This window comes from Kogia breviceps, chromosome 3, assembly GCF_026419965.1.
Source record: "Kogia breviceps isolate mKogBre1 chromosome 3, mKogBre1 haplotype 1, whole genome shotgun sequence".
Lineage (NCBI taxonomy): Eukaryota > Metazoa > Chordata > Mammalia > Artiodactyla > Physeteridae > Kogia > Kogia breviceps.
The window spans coordinates 37,645,635-37,662,563 of record NC_081312.1 but is presented as its reverse complement, the minus strand read 5'-3'; the positions used below and the strand labels follow the sequence as shown (position 1 = coordinate 37,662,563).

Genomic DNA, 16,929 nt, shown 5'->3' with positions numbered 1-16,929 from the left:
ATTATAAAAATAGTTAGTATAAAAAAATGAAAGTCTGAGGGAAAAACTCAGAAAAACAATTTGTGTATATTTAACTGTTTCACCTTTGAATTGCTTGTGGGCAGTCATTATTTAATATTAAATTGTATTGCATTATACATTTACTAGCTAAGAGAAAGCAGATCTACCCAATAAAAAATCATCTAGGTTTTTATAGAAACAATGGATACCTGATATGTTTGTGTAGATTGAGCCCATTTTTAAGACTTCAGTGTTGTTTGTTTGTTTATATTTTTAGGAGATTCAACAGCAAATTCTACAGCAGAAACACAGTATGATATTACTTGAGAATCAAATAGGTTGTCTGACTCCTGAACTCTCTGAATTAAAAAAGCAATATGAAAGTGTCAGTGATTTATTTAATACCAAAAAAAGTGTTTTGCAAGATCACTTCTCTAAGTTACTGAATGGTGAGTGCAATGTTTCTCTTACTGTGCCTCTGGGAATCTTGAGGTATGAATAAGTACTGTGAGCACAAAGGCTAATTAATCTAATTAATCTAGCTTCACTTAGAGATGGTTGCACACACTCTATTTAAGGAAATAATATTCAGATAAATCTTTTAGGAGTAAACACTCACTGATCTATGCCTATCGTGAATAACATCTCGTTTGTTCAAGTACCAGATCTTTTTCTCATGGAGGAGAGTCACAAGTGTCCTCGTGTTTGACCTGCTCCCTGTGGTCAGTCTGGGGACATGCCTGTGAGCAGGCTGCCCCTGCAGGTGTCTCTGGGTGTCCTGTATGCTTGGGAAGGAGATTTGGTGTAGAAAATATGCCACAGTTATCATGTCAGCTCCATTAACCCTCAAAATTAGATTTTAGTTTATTATCACTTTACAGTGACTCGTACCCATGGCATGGGAAGCAAGTTTCAAAATATTTTACTTTAACAAGGTTTGTGACGTCTTCCTTGAATGAATGTAGCTTCTTTTGTTTTTTCCTGCAGATCAGTGCAAGAACTTTAATGACTGGTTTGGCAACGTTAAAACGAACCTTAAGGAGTGTTTTGAACCATCAGAAACAAAAAAGAGTGTGGAACAAAAACTACAAAAACTTTCTGTAAGAAGATGCATTTAAATTTCAATCAAAATTTATCAAAATTAAAATGCTGGAGATAGAACTATATATAAGTAGATAGGACAATAATTATTTTGACTTAGTCATTTCCCTACATAGAGATAATGTTTCCAAAAAACCTGGCCTTTCCCCAAATACCGGGTTGGCCAAAAAGTTCGTTTGGGATCTTCCATAACATCTATGGAAAACCCGAACGAACTTTTTGGCCAACCCAGTATTTTTTAACACTCTGTGTTTACTGGGTAAGGGTGTAAGTGACTTACAAAGGTTCTGTTTTCACAACTATTCTAAGATGCTGTTTAACTTAATGTTTGCTGGTGAATTCAGTTGTGTTAAAATCATATTTGATTTTAAAAAAAGGCTTTACCTAATTTGGACTTTGAAAACCCTTTACTTTCTATAAGAGATTGATTGACTTTTTAAAAAGTTTTTTTCCCAGCCATATTTCTTTTAAAAATTGTAGTTTGGGGCTTCCCTGGTGGCGCAGTGGTTGAGAGTCCGCCTGCCGATGCAAGGGACACGGGTTCGTGCCCCGGTCCGGGAAGATCCCACGTACCGCGGAACGGCTGGGCCTGTGAGCCATGGCTGCTGAGCCTGCGCGTCTGGAGCCTGTGCTCCGCAACGGGAGAGGCCACAACAGTGAGAGGCCCGCATAACGCAAAAAAAAAAAAAAAAAAAACTATAAAAATTGTAGTTGAACTTTAATACACTGCTGATGCGAGTGGAGGGGAAGATAGCCTGAAATAAGAGGCAATAATGTGGGCATTTCAAATGCATATGGCACCTTTAATTCTTGATCACTTTATGGTAGATTATCAAGTACTTTAGGCTTTGGTGATAAGTTATGCTCTCAGATATCAGTGGCATTAAATGTTCCCGGTTTAATTCCTTGCTTTGTTGATACTATTCTTTATTGACAAAATCACCTTTATTCTCTGCTTTTAAATTATAGTTCCAACTTATTTTTTTAAACTTTGCCCATTGCATGGGTCTCAACAATTGATGCTCAAACCTCGAAACACAAACATTGAAATAAAATTCTGATTTGGACAAAGTTAAATAGAGAATAGGCTGTTTAGACTTACCTATTGATTGCCAGAAAGGAGCAAGTATTTAGGAGAAGCTGAGCAGAGCCAGGATAGGAAAATGTGGCTTTCCCGGTCTAACTCCCACTGACCCACATGGTGGCATCATTTTGCTTGATGTGATTCCCAGAAAGTCAGATGAAAATGCAAATGTACACACACATTCTAGAACCAATATAAATTGTCTTTTAATCATTTGCTATTGCACTTAGCCACCTCTCCATAGCATCTTCTTTTATTTTATTTATTTATTTATTTTTGTGATACGCGGGCCTCTCACTGCTGTGGCCTCTCCCGTTGCGGAGCACAGGCTCCGGACGTGCAGGCTCAGCGGCCATGACTCATGGGCCCAGCCGCGCCACGGCACGTGGGATCTTCCCGGACCGGGGAACGAACCCGTGTCCTCTGCATCGGCAGGCGGAGTCTCAACCACTGCACCACCAGGGAAGCCCAAGCATCTTCTTTTATATAGGATGTTATGAAGATGGCATGTCTATGTACCATCTTGGGAATGTGTCACTGGGCTGGCAAGGACCATACTGAGACTTGCCCATAGGATATAATTGACTTTTTGTCTTTCTTAAGGATTTCTTGACTCTTGAAGGAAGAGGCAGTGAAATACAGCAGGTGGGAACTGTACTGAATCATGTGAAAAAGCATCTGCCCAAAGCACCTGTTAAGAAGCTTAACAGTTGGATCGTAAGTCAGGAAATTGAATTAGAAAAAATGGAGTCCATATGCCAGGCACGAGCAAAGGAGCTTGATGAGTGCTTACAGCAGCTACTGAGGTAGGAAATAAAGGTGATGTCTAATAGCATGTTTACTAATCATATCTTCATACGTACTCTGCCTCAGTACAGCTAGCAGTGGGATACGTGTACACACTAATTTCAAAAATAAAATATGTAGTTTCAAACCCAAGTTTGGCTCTAGGAATATAGAAGTTTGGAGAGTTCCTCAAATTATGGCCAAGGTTCAGGGGGGAGTCCAAAAATATTTTCTGTTTGTTTGTTTGTTTCCTGTTCTTTATGATGTATATGTATGGCTCATTAGAATTCCACTATAATACATGTTATTATTATTCAGATTTTAATGTTACAAATTAAATTTTCTCTAAAGAAACCAAATAAATGTAGTAAAAAACCTGGTTGGCTCACAAGATTTGTGCCAACCTTCTCTTCAGATAAACACTTTTTTCTGATTTTATATTCCAATGTATGTGATATTGTTTTAGACTCCAGAATGACCACAGAAACCTGAGTAAGTGGTTGACTAATCAAGAAGAGAAATGGAAAGAAATGGAAGGAACAAGAGAGAAAACTGAGCTATTTTGCCAAGCTCTAGCTAGAAAGAGGTATAGCTGATCTTGCATGAAACGTATTTCTGGGGAGTATGGTTTCTCAAGTGGTGTCGTGGCTCCTATAAACTTTCAGTGATATTTGGAATTTACAGGGAACAATTTGAATCTATGGCCCAATTGAACAACTCTGTGAAGGAATATGGGATTACTGAGGAAGAGGAAATAGTAACGGAATCAACACATTTGATCAGTAGATACCAGACATTATTGGGACAATTATGTGAAATTGATGAAGAGGATAAGTTACCTCCTGCCAAGGACCAGAGCTTTAATGATCTTGCACATGATGTAATTTGTTGGATAACAGAGATTAAAGAGTCCCTGATGGTTTTGAATTCATCTGAAGGCAAAATGCCACTTGAGGAAAGAATCCAAAAAATAAAGGTATAACTGTGGAAACTATTTCGGAGGTCAGAGTGAACTCTAATTTTGAAAAGATTTAGAGGAAATCTGCAAAGATTTGTTTTTTAATGGAAAATAGGATCACTGCAGTTTGGTTGAAGGAATTCAGATGACTGAGGTTGCAAAAGAGAAGGGCTATGATGGATCTAAAATTATTTTAATGCATATAGAAGGGAGAAAGTATATCCTCTCTTTGTGGGAGCAATGTCCAGTTATTGTCCATCTTCACTGAGTGCAGGAGAAATGAAATAAAAACTATAAATTAGAGCTGCAGCAGGTGGAAATTTGCTAGGATGTTAAAAGAATGTATGTCAGTACATCAGAGGCATCGGCAATGTCAAGGTAAGGGCTGGAGAGGAACTCGTCTTCAGAGTGGATGTGTGTGATTCCTAAAGGATATTAGATACTGAGTGGGTTGTGTGGTTCTTAATTTATGAGATACCAGGTGCAGAGGATGATGTGGTCAAGCCGTAAGCGTTAATTTGGCATCCTGAAGTAATCAGGATCATTTGGGATTATATCTGAAAGGTTTTCCATGGAAGGTGAATCTGGAGTAGTGTTTCCAAGAAGGGAGGAACTTGATTGTTTGGAGCAAAAGAGGAAAATAAAATTGCAGGGAATGAGAATTGGTGGAGAAACAATAGTTTGTTGTGGTGGAGAAACAGTAGTTGGCTTGAGGCACTCTGCATTTTCCTATGGGAAGCCATAAACCCAATCTTGGGTGTATAGAAGTGTCTTGTTCAGGTTGTTACCCTAACTCTTTATTTATAAATAATGGCACAGATTGGAAGGAGGATTTGCCAGGGATTTTTTGGCATATAATTTCTTTGAGGGCAATTGAGAATCAAGAGAAGAGTAGGAATGCAATCAGATCATTGTGACAAATGCTTACTGAGAACCAGTTCTATACGAAGTGAAGGATGTCTTTGTATTTGGGGAATATATAAAAATGAAAGGGTAATTTTGAAATCTACTCTGCAGTTAGAATCTCTGAATAATGTTTATAAATAAAAACATATCATATGAAATATCCCTGAATGGTATGAATGAGATTTTAAGGTCTTTTTTATTTGATTTAGGAAATCATTTTACTAAAGCCTGAAGGGGACGCTAAAATACAGACCGTCGTGAGTCAGGCTGAGAGCAGCAAGGGTCAGATGGTTCCAAAGACCCTTACTGATATCAAGAACCAGTGGGACAACACACTCCACTTAGCCAACACATATCTAAGGTAAAGGGCATGGCTTCACCACTTTCATGGTTTTTCAATGCACAATGAAGCCATAACAAGTATGTTTTGTCTGCCTTCTGGATGTGGATATAATATATCTGTTGGAGAGAAAGTAATATCAGGGGTAATCACAATGTTGAGGCAGAAGCGAAGAAGAATAGTCCTCTGCATCAGATATGAAACATGCTGTCATAACTGGGTGGCAGTGTTTACTTTGGCTGGTGCATCAACCCATGGGGCTCTTGGTAACAAATTAACATTGTCAACCTCATTCCACCTTCAACACTCCCCTTCTGTACCTAAACCCCCTTTCCCCAGACAACCTCAGTATCTTCCTGGTATTACTGCAGGATAATTCATGCTTTTAAATATATATGCTAAGAGATTCTTAAATGTGTAAACATTGATAAACGTTGTCTGAATGTAATGGGCATAATTCTGGTGAAAATTCTTAATTCATATTATGTCTTAAATGATACATTTAATGTTTGGTGGAAATGTAAATTTTATATTTTTCTAAGAAAAACAGATCAAAACAAATTTAAGCTGTAGGAAACATAAACTAGTTAGTTGGCCAATATACTGAATGCTTATTTATTTTACTTATATGAAAAAGAAAAACATGGAATATTATAATTATATTTAAACAATAAAAACTGGAATAGTTTGAAATCTAAATTATTAAATATTTGTTCTCAGATCAAATTATGTGACAAAAAGACAATACTTTTTTAAAGTAATACTGCAACTAATTTTAATCTTGATTTCTGAGCTAAACTTAGTGCTATTTAGAATGTTATAATGCCAAAGAAGTCCCTGGGAATAATGTACAGTAGTGTTATTTTAATGCTTTTTATAATAATGCATGTTGTATTATAAGATTTTGATGTATCATTTCATTTGTAAAATACTTTGTTAAATTTAGCCATCAAGAAAAGCTTCTACTAGAAGGCGAGAAGTATTTGCAAAGTAAAGAGGATCTGAGATTAATGCTCACAGAACTAAAAAAGAAACAAGAAGTGGGCTTTGCTCTGCAACATGGTTTGCAGGAGAAGAAAGCTCAATTAAAAATTTATAAGAAATTCCTCCAGAAAGCACAAGATTTGACATCCTTACTTGAGGAGTTAAAATCTCAAGGAAATTACCTCTTAGAGTGCACTAAAAATCCCAACTTTAGTGAAGAGCCATGGCTGGAAATAAAGCATCTACATGAAAGTCTTCTTCAACAACTACAGGTGAAATAGTCAAACTAATATTTTTAATGACTGTCTTAATTATGCATAATTATGTAATATTTGTATATAGGACCATTGTTTTGTTCTTTTGGTAAATCAAAAGTTTTAAAAATTTATCAGTTTTAGATACAAATACTAACTACTCAAGATGGAGCAATCAATTTGGTCAGTTTTGCTAGAGAAATCCAGTGTGGATTATTTGATAACAGTGTTGTTTCTTCTCATCAAAGTTCCCCGCATAAGGGGTTGGAAGGATTAAGATATGTTTAGGCATCTTTATGTAGGTAACAGTGTCAAAGTTGTCCATGCAGCATCCATCTATCCGTCCATTCATCCATGCTTGCATTTATCCGTCCATCCATTCACATATCCATCCATCTATCATCTATTATAATAGTTATATCCATTATTCTGTATAAGCCTTATCAGGTTCCTCCCTTGAGTCTTTCCACATGATCTGCAATAAAAGAATTAAGAGGTAAAATGTCATCTTGTCATGAGGCATATTATTCTCTTAAGAGAATTGTTTATAATTCTTTGCATACTGAAAGCCAGATTCAATATAAGGATTACCTGGATAAGAAATCTTGCTTATACAGATAGCAGGAGTTGTGTGCGTATAATCTTGCTTATACCCACTTGGCTGTAAGTTATTTAGTTTAATAATTGCTGTTCTTTTCTGATCAGGTGAGGTCACCTTATTTTCTTATTCCAGGGAGAGAACCTGAAGGTGGTTTTGCTCTTGAGTTAGGATTACTTTTTCCTAACACACAATTTTGTAGTTTGAGTCTTAGGAAAGGAATCTGAGGTTAGGTTGATTTCACATAGTCTCATTTCCAAGAGTGGCTACTTGCTTGTAGTAAGAAGGATAATTAAGGGAACTGCTTTGTTATGAGTGTTTGTGATTTGAGGATATAATTTGTAGTCATTTCATTTTGTAAACCTTTTGACATTGTTTTTGGGAGTGAAATGAAGGCAAAGAAACATGGGGGAAACAAATATCTCAACGCTAAAAACTTTACTTAAGAACTCTGGATGATTTATGGCCATATTCCTTTTTCAAGATGAAACCTCATAAAACAAATGTTTATGAACCATTTAATTATTTTCTGAGTGGGATAATTCAGGGACCTAATGCATGCGTTGTCAATGTTTTATTTTTAGGATTCTGTGCAAAAATTGGAAGGTCATGTTCAAGAACACGCCTCATACCAGGTTTGCATCACAGACCTAAATACTGCATTGGACTGTATCTCCAAGGAATTTGTCGGTTTTTCTGATAAGCCTGTGGATCAATTAGCAGTTGAGGAAAAAATGCAGAAACTGCAGGTATTAAACAATGTCCAGACATGATAGACATTTTAAAGAAATCAGTATTAATTACAACTTGACAAATCAGGGTGTTTGATCAAAAATTCAAATGGTGAAAGAAAAGAAATAAAAAAAGAAAAAATTCAAATGCTGAAAATGCTATTCAGATGACTATTGGATAAAGTCCTGACCAGTCATAAAAAGTGGAAATGTTCTTCTTTAGTGAGCAAATCCATTTATAATTTGAGTTGAACAGTACTCTGTGCTCTGGACCCTCAGAGACTATTCCACCCATGAGCAGTCTATAGCTCATGGAGATCTTTGTTTTAGAGACAGCACAGTGATCCCAGGAGATACTGGGTATTCAAAGGATACGAGGAATGCAATAAGACCTAGGGGGAAATGATTCAATTTTGCATTCTTCATCATGGGTGGATGGGAGTTGTATAATTTTCACCTTATTAATTTTCATACTCATGGACTACCTTAGAGGTCTCTGCAGATGTAGGGCTTTTAAAATTCTCAGCCTCACTTCAACAACCCCTCTCCTTATACAGTATGGATTGCAGCTCTTTACCCACATTCTCAAAACACATTCCTTGGATGCTCACTGTTTGCACGGCCAACATAAACAGACCCAATTGGTGTCCTCTAGAAGAAAACAGAGTAAAGCATTTTCTTAGCTGCTTCTTTCACAGTTATTTGACTGGAGATTGCATGGGGTGAGTCTCAGGGCAGCACTGCTGGCATGAGCTTGGGAATTTCTTATCTCTTCTTTTTAGGAACCTGGGAACCAAGCAAGCAGAACAGCTTGACATTGTGACAAGGCTACCTCCCTTTTAACAGTGATAATTTGACAAATGTTGAGGGCTCATCATGTCCAAGGCACTGTTTGGGTGCCTTGGATACTGAGAAAAGTGCAAGACACGAGCCTCACTCTGAGGAGCTCAGGCTCCTGTTGAAAAATTAAAATATAGCCTTCTGCTATAGCTAGAAGGAATCTCAGAAGCCGTCAAGTTCAGACTCCTCATATTTTTTTAAAACACATCTTTAAAAAATATTTATTTATTTATTTGGTTGCACTGGGTCTCAGTTGCAGCAGGTGGGCTCCTTAGTCATGGCTCGCAGGCTCCTTGGTTGTGGCATGCAAACTCTTAGTTGTGGCATGCATGTGGGATCTAGTTCCCTGACCAGGGATCGAACTCCAGCCCCCTGCATTGGGAGCGTGAAATCTTAACCACTGCACCACCGGGGAAGTCCCAAGACTCCTCATTTTATACATGATGAGCTGAGTTCCAGAGAGGTGAGGAACTTACAAGGTCACCCAGGTTAAATGAGAGTAGGTCTACAACTTGGGTCTTCTGACCCCACTAGACATCTCTCCTTGGGTGTCTCATAGTTATTTGTGGTTCAGCATGTCCAGAAAATAACTCATCATCTCCTTCCCTTTCTCCATACCCCAGCTCCCTACCAATGAGCCTGCTTCTTCTTCTCTGACTCTGTGGGTATCTATACCATCTCTCTAGGCTGCCGGGTCAGAAACCTGGATATCCTTTCCCAGACTCCCCAATCTAGACAGACATCAAGTGCTGTCTCTTTCATCTCTGGATTATCTCAACAATTTGTCCCTCCACTGTTACACCCATTACTGCTGCATTAGAGCAGACCCTCATCTCACAGATCCCTGCATTAAACGTCTGAATGGGCTCCCTGCCTGCAGTATCACCCTCTCCGGTGCAGCTATCCCATGGCCCCCTTGGGTCTATCCAAAATGCAGTCTGGAACTCCCTTCTTCCAGCTAAAATGTTTCAATGACCTGTACATGTTTGTTAGCATACATTTTTCCATATTCTGTTACAATTATCTGTTTATTTCTTTGTCTTTCTCACTAGACTATAGGATTGTGAAGGGACTGTGTTTTACTCATCTATGTAATTTCAAAACCTATCATAATACTTGCTGTTTGTTAGATGAATGAATGAATATTTATTGTATAGTCCATTAGAACAGTGACTAATAAATATTATATAGTTCACCTAGTAACTTTAAGGCTTATTCTATTTCAGTAGTAACATCAGTAGCTGCTATAGTTTATCAAATTCCTTTTGCATGTAGAGGTCTCAAATTAGCCTCATCCATTCATGCATTTAGTAAATATTGATTGAGTTTCTAATATATTTAAGATACTGCATTTGATAGATTGATTTAAACTTTGCTCTGAATTTTAAATATTAGCACTAGTTTCATGCAGGCACACTCTAAATGATTCTTTTATTCTTTTTAGGGCCTTGCACAAAGTAGGCACTTATTATTTAGTGTTTTGATTATGTTTGATTTTAGTATTACTTGTATATTATGTAGTACCTTGAACAAAATATATACTCAACAAATATGTGTTGACCATTTCCTATGTTCCTGGAACTGGTTGTGAAAATTTTCTTTGTTACTTTTATACATTTCTAGCATCTTATAAAATCTGTTAGAGAATTTGATCTGGGCTGCTACATTGGTTTAAATTTTGCCCAAAGTTCCTTCTTTGTGATATGGGTTGATAAGTTTTTTATACTTTCCACTAGTGAAGCAGAACATGCTATGATTTACAAAAGTCAATTAACCCTTGTGACAATTGAACAGTGATACTTTTGTGACAATCTTTTCTCCACTCACAGGAACTAGAGAATAGTCTCCGTTTACAAGATGGCACATTAGAGAAGATTTTAGCTTTAGCAAAATCCATCAAACAAAATACATCTTCAGTGGGACAGAAGATTATTAAAGATGATATAAAATCACTTAAGTGTAAACAAAAAGATTTGGAAAACAGACTTGAATCTGCTAAGCAGGAGATGGAAAATTGTCTCAACAGCATTCTCAAATCAAAATGCTCAACAGAAAAGAAAGAAAAGTTTCCTCTGCCAGGCAGAGAGGAGCAGGTCACTTCTGATGTACAGGAGTCCACTGAGGACTCAGCTGCAGTGGAAAAGTTGGAGGAAGCCTGGGAAATAAATAAGGTAAGTGCTTGTGATTGCATCTCTAAGACATCGTGTCTGCGAATGAAGAGGTGTTGTTGGACTCTGAAAAGAGGGTCGTGAATCAAGCCTTCTGATTTCATAATTAAACCCTCAATCTGCTGGCTATTTATGATGCCCACTTGTCAAAAGAGCCCTTAGAAAACTGTCCAGGATTTCAGCAGTGAAATATTACTGTTCATCTGTTAGAAATGTCACTCACCAATTTAGGTTTATTATTCTCTCTGATATGTAATCAGATACAGTTTCCTGGATCAGGGGCTCAAAGGCAAATTGGAAAAGGCAAAAGAAAATGTGCTCTACCCACATTTCTTAGGCAAAAAATCCAACAGCCCTATTTTTTAGGGTCTTTTTTTTTCCCGGTTGATTTCATAATGAAATCAGAGACCATTTGAAAGGATAGGGGCCTTTCTTCTTATGTTAACCCTGTACTGCAAATGTATTTTTAAATGTTGTCAGATGATTTGGTGTGAGAATATCAACATTCAGGCTCCTGATTGTCCCTGTGGAGAAGAAAGAATGTTGTTTTGTTTTCATTCTAAACATCCAAATGGGTACATTTTTCTGTAGCTCGTAAAGTGCTTTCTCATAGGTTAGAGATTGAAATGGAAAAGGCTCAAGAGCCATCCAGTAAGCTACATTTGAAAGAGCCTACCTGTTAGTCAGCCTCTCACAATCCAGGGTCCAGTGGGACAGCAGCAAAGGTTAGACCATTCAGGTGTGGGTCCTCGTCGGCTTTTTATGGAATACACGATACACAGGAATGAAGAGAGCCTGCACTTCTGTTGTCTTCCTAGAGCAGAAATCATGGCGCATTGGAGGAACCAGATAGGGTTTTCCAGAAATGTGTTAAACAAGGTTAAATGCCAGTGGAGCTTCTCTCTGGCCATAGGAAAAGAATTCTAAATCCCACAAACAGTGTTAGATAGAGCTAAGGAAATATATCTTAAAGGATTAGGGCTCTGTGGTGAAACTCTTGAAGCTGTACATGTCAAAGAAACTTTCTTAATGGTATTTAAAGAAGAGTAAATAAGTAAAAAAGGAAAAATACCTGAGTGCTTTCTATCCTAATTCATGACATTGCTAAAGGGATTTGCTTAATAACTTTAAGATTAGCTTCTCAGACCAATTTTGGCTGTGAACCCTCCAAATTCAGTAGAGTATATTGAAAACTATTTAAAGATCATAACGCAATAAGATTTTTTATTAAGATTTCACTTAATCTTGAATGATGAGTTATTGATAATTTATGATACTTCATTAGAATGATTTGTTTTAGAGCAGATGGAGGGACTTAAGTCTTCAAATAATTTTTGCAGGTCTGGCCTAGAAGAAACTAGTTTTAATTTCTAGCAACATGTTACCATTTTTTCCCCTCTTTTGTAACATGAATCTTTTTTCTTGAATCTGTGCTTCTTATTTTCTCTACGCTAAGTACTGACTGCATTTACTTTATTCTGTGTAACGTTAGACCAAGAGCAGTTTAAAAAAATTTTTTTAAATTTTCATTTTATTAAAATTTTTAAAGTGTTTTTAAATTGAAGTATAGTTGCTGTACCATATTATATAAATTGCAGATGTACAATATAGCGATTCACAATTTTTAAAGGTTATACTCCATTTATAGATATTATAAAATATTGGCTATATTCCCCATGTTGTACAATATATCCTTGTAGCTTATTTTATACCTAATAGTTTGTTAATCCCCTATTCCTTCCCCCTAACTTCTCCCCACTGGTAACTACAAGTTTGTTCTCTATACAAGAGCAGTTTGAAAGTTGAACTACAACTGGTATAAGAGATCAAAATAAGCATAAACAAGTGTAATACAAAGTGACAATTATAAGACGCAGGTGTAAATTACTTAAGCAAGAGTCTCTATGTAATGAATACATAGAGCATGTAAAAGCACAATTTACAGAATTATAAATCTGATTAATCAAAAACTATTGTGGCAGTGAAAACAACCATTTAATTCATTAAAAACATTTATTGAGACCTCTTTTGTGCTAGTCATTCAGCTAGAAGTGAGAATACAATTGTCACAGTTTAAAATCTAATACTAATTAAATATCTAATTAATGCTCATTTCATGTGCCTTTTTGGAGCCTAGAAGGGCTTTTATCAGATTATGTAAAATCATCTCCAGAAAAAAAGTTTAGGAAGTTTTATTTAATTTTATTATTTCTTTAATAAATTGCATTTGGTCTTAGAGTTGCTGAAAGTGTGATTGCACTTTTCAAAAATTGCCATTTTAGCATGTATATGTTTGAATCCATTGCCAAGAATTTCATTTGAGGTGAAATTTAGGAGATATTTTAGATCCAGACCTTTGGCTGAATTTTTCTTTAATATCAAGAATATTAATGCAGACTTAGAGACAAAAGAAGTTAGAAAATGAAGTCTGAAGGGTGTGGGTGCTTATGATCCAAGGTCATACTGGATAATTTTACAGAGGTGAATTTCTAAAATTTTTTAAATATGAAAAGGCAAAACTGCCTTCCATTTCCCCCTTCCTATATAGGTTAAGTGAAGTAACAAATTAGGATATGATAAAAAATGAGGACTGACTAATCTCTTAAGATTCCAGGTGTCCATAAAAGGAAATGATAAGAAGGAAACACAGGGAAACTGATACATTCTTCATTTATTATTTTTCTAAAAATTCATAAAACAACATTATGGCTTAACCTGTATTGAATGATCTTTTTTGCCCACTCCTTCCCAAATGTCATTGCTACATGACATAATTGCTCTTAAAAAAAAAAAAGTTTGTCTATAATTACCTCTTTAATTTCCTTGTCATTAGGTATAATTTAGTATGTCTGAATCATTTTTTGTTCTTTTTAACATTTTCTGAGCATTTATAATTTCAATATTTAAGAAGGCACCCATAGAGAAATCCTGGAAGGTGGATGATCACAGATACAAAACATGTAAGGCATCCAGCTGTGGGTGAGCAACCAGAAACTCAGGGGAGTCAGTACTAGAATGCAAAGGAGGAAAGAGTTTTCAGGCCTGGAGTAAATGATGTTTATTTCTGGTGTTGGTTATCCTAGTAAGTCAGTAAAAAAAATTTTGTAATGGAACATGTTGTTGGGCCATGTGTCAACTCTGTCTTCCAAGTGTATTACTTTGCTCTTCTGGCCAGGATGCAAATCTTGTTTGTTACTCTAGAGGTATTTTTCTCAATCCAAGATTTATTTCTTTACAGGACAAGTGACTTACATGGTATACATGGTATTAACATCTACAAGCAGTATGCATTTGAGAATGCGCTCCAAAGTCTTGAAATCTTAGGCTGAGAAACCTTAGAAAATTTCTATCCTAACCCTGTGTTTCAGGTTAGGGAATTAATGTTAGAAGATGTTAATCAGCCAAGTTCTCATTCTAGCAGAGCTGGGACTAGAGCCAGGCGCCTCTACCCAGCCTGATGCTTGGTGGTCTACCTCACAGTTTTATTGAATGTGTTACGTGGGTTGTTCATTGAGGTTTAATATGCCATTATGCTATTTGACTCCAGTTCTTGTGCGTGTTTCAAACCTCCTCTACTCTCATTAAGCCCAACCCAAGCCCTGTTCCTGTCATTCCTAACAGATCTCTGGTCCACAGCTGCTAGATTGATGGGTCCTCAATTTCTTTCCAGTTCTACTTTATAAACCATAAATTGTTAATCTTGGCAATCGAAGACTAAATGAAATTCTCTTATTTATTTTTTTTTTTCGAATGTGAATTCATCTATACATCCATTCAGTAAAAATTTCTTGACCGGGCAGTTAGGGTTCATTGGCGAGTGAAAATAGACGTGGTCTCTATTCTCATAGAGCTTCTGGTCTAGAGGAGGAGACATACATTAATCAACTAATTAACTGATGAGAGGCTAATTATAGCAGCTAAAGGAAGGAACACATTTCCATGATAATCTATAATAAAGGAGGCTGGCTTGAACTGTAGTTCTCTGAAGTTCAGAGAGCTTCTCTAAAGAAACAGCACTTGACCTGAGACCAGCAGCGTGGATTGGAGATAACAGAGCTCAGAGCTGGGTGTCAGGAGCACTCTTGGCAGAGAAAGTAGAATTTCCTCTTGTGGGAGGAGAAAGCATGAGGAGTCAGAAACTGGAATAAGGCCACTGCATAGGGGGAGGAGGAGGGGAGAAGGACAGAGGTGAGGCCTGGGAGTTAGGCAGGGCTGGCTGAGTCTCAAGTGCATTACAGGTCCCGTTAACATTTTAGACAATACGCTAAGAGAAAGAGGCAGCCTCTGAGATTAACCGAGATTAACCTGAGCTGCCATTCGGTTTTGTCTCTAAAAGTGATGGATGTTTGCTTATGCTTAGAATTGTTTTTTACTACTTCATGTTGGAATGCTTTAGAGAAGAAAGAAATGCATCCTCTAGAGTATGTATGACACTGTCCCAATGTTGGCAGGTTATAAGTGATAGATGTAGCTTCTCACTGTCACAGAATTATTATAGCCACGGGGCCATTGCCCATGAATGGGAAAAAGGATAGTGAAGCTGTCATGGTCTTTACCTCTTCACTGTGCTGCTAGGTTTGCACAAGCCAGAGATAGTGCTCAGTTACTTAAAGCTCAGTGTTTTAAATGTTAAAGTAAAATGTTTACTTTGTGAATTAAGGGACAAAAAATGACAGTATCACAGTCCTACCCTTTAGAAGAATTGATAATATTCTTTCTCACCTCCTGTTCTTTTCCAAACAGGCCAAACTCAAAGAAAAGACACATGGTTGAAAAAAAGCAACAGTTTTTAAAAAAGTAAATATAGTTAGCAATGTAACAGAACCAGGCTTTTGATAGAATCGTCATTTTCTACTTTAAATTTATTATTAACTTTGAAAATTCCATTTATGCTCAGAGTTTCAATATGTATGCTTATTAAGTTATACTTTGTCTTAAGTTTATACTGATCGTAGATTTTTTTTTTTTTTAAGAGAAATTCCAGGAGAAGTGGAGAAGGGACAGAATCAGATGTCCCGGGACTTAGAGTTCATAAGGACTCATGAGAGTCCGTGCATTGGAGTGGATACTCCAGAATTGACAGGGCCCTTGAAGAGAAAGGGAAAAAGGCCAAAAAGAAAATCTCTAACCCAGAGAAAGGACTAGGACCTACTTATTCTGGCTGCGGGTGGGAAAAGAAGGTCTCCCATGAGAAATCAGAACCACCCTATATCTCAAACAGGTTTAGAGTCCAAATCTATACTACTTGCATTGTGGAGTAATTCAAGTTAAGAAATTAACATGTAAATCAGCCTCTGTCTACTTATCTCCTTGCTTACCTGGAAGAAGCAAACACAAATCTGCATAAGTGGGCGCAGTCAGTTCTACCAATCAGGCTATAGGGATCCCCACAATGTAGTTTAAAAAAAAGTCTGATAACCCTGAGTTAGTTTGAATCAGTCAATCAATCAATAACACAAAGGAACATTCCACCAGAAGAGTCCACATCCCTAAAATTGAGACGAATTAATACACTAGGATAGTGAGACAGTGCAGCAGTTCGAAAGATATTATACAATAATACGTTTTAAATGGTTAGTGATAGATGGATTAGAAATCATAATGAGAGAATAAAATACTTTGAGAAAAAAGGTTAGATTTAAAAAAGAACCATATGGAACTTCAATAATGTTTTTTAAGTCATTGAGATTAAGATTGCTCTGGCCAAGTAGCACACTTGATACAGCTTGAAGAGAGAATTAGTTCGCTAAAATATGTTAGAAAATTACCCACAATCCAACACAGAGCTATAAAGAGATGGAAAAGAGGAAAGAGATTTTAAGGACCTAGTGGCTATAATGAGATGGTCAAACACAATTTTGGTAGGAGTTCTAGAAGGAGAGAATAGAGAGAATGCAGGAAAAGAAAGGCTGGGAATTTTCCAGAATTGAAGAATAATATGAATTCTCAATTTCAAGAAGTACAGAGAACCTTAAACAGGCGAAATAAAAATAAATTATTATGTAAATTATTACGGAAATACATTATATTTTTGAGATCTCAGGGTATAGAAGATTTTTTTCTTAAAAAGGCCCTAAAAGCAGAAGCCCAAACAGGAAAAGACTGATAAATTTGACTGCATTAAAACATTAAAGTCATATTCAACAAAAGATACCATATATAAAGTTTAAAGACAATCT

At 36.6% G+C, this 16,929-nt stretch overlaps 1 protein-coding gene across 8 annotated transcripts in view; it reads left to right on the top strand.

The window, feature by feature from the left end:
• Positions 1-16,929, top strand: part of SYNE2 (spectrin repeat containing nuclear envelope protein 2) — a 324,338-nt gene that overhangs the window by 152,882 nt on the left and 154,527 nt on the right. For all 8 annotated transcript variants that reach the window (XM_067028349.1, XM_067028348.1, XM_067028354.1 and 5 more), the window contains exons 37-45: positions 278-449; positions 988-1,100; positions 2,789-2,991; positions 3,438-3,557; positions 3,656-3,947; positions 5,045-5,196; positions 6,122-6,431; positions 7,596-7,760; positions 10,412-10,753. In XM_067028349.1, the coding sequence (XP_066884450.1) occupies positions 278-449; positions 988-1,100; positions 2,789-2,991; positions 3,438-3,557; positions 3,656-3,947; positions 5,045-5,196; positions 6,122-6,431; positions 7,596-7,760; positions 10,412-10,753 (1,869 nt within the window). The remainder of the gene's footprint in view (positions 1-277; positions 450-987; positions 1,101-2,788; positions 2,992-3,437; positions 3,558-3,655; positions 3,948-5,044; positions 5,197-6,121; positions 6,432-7,595; positions 7,761-10,411; positions 10,754-16,929) is intronic.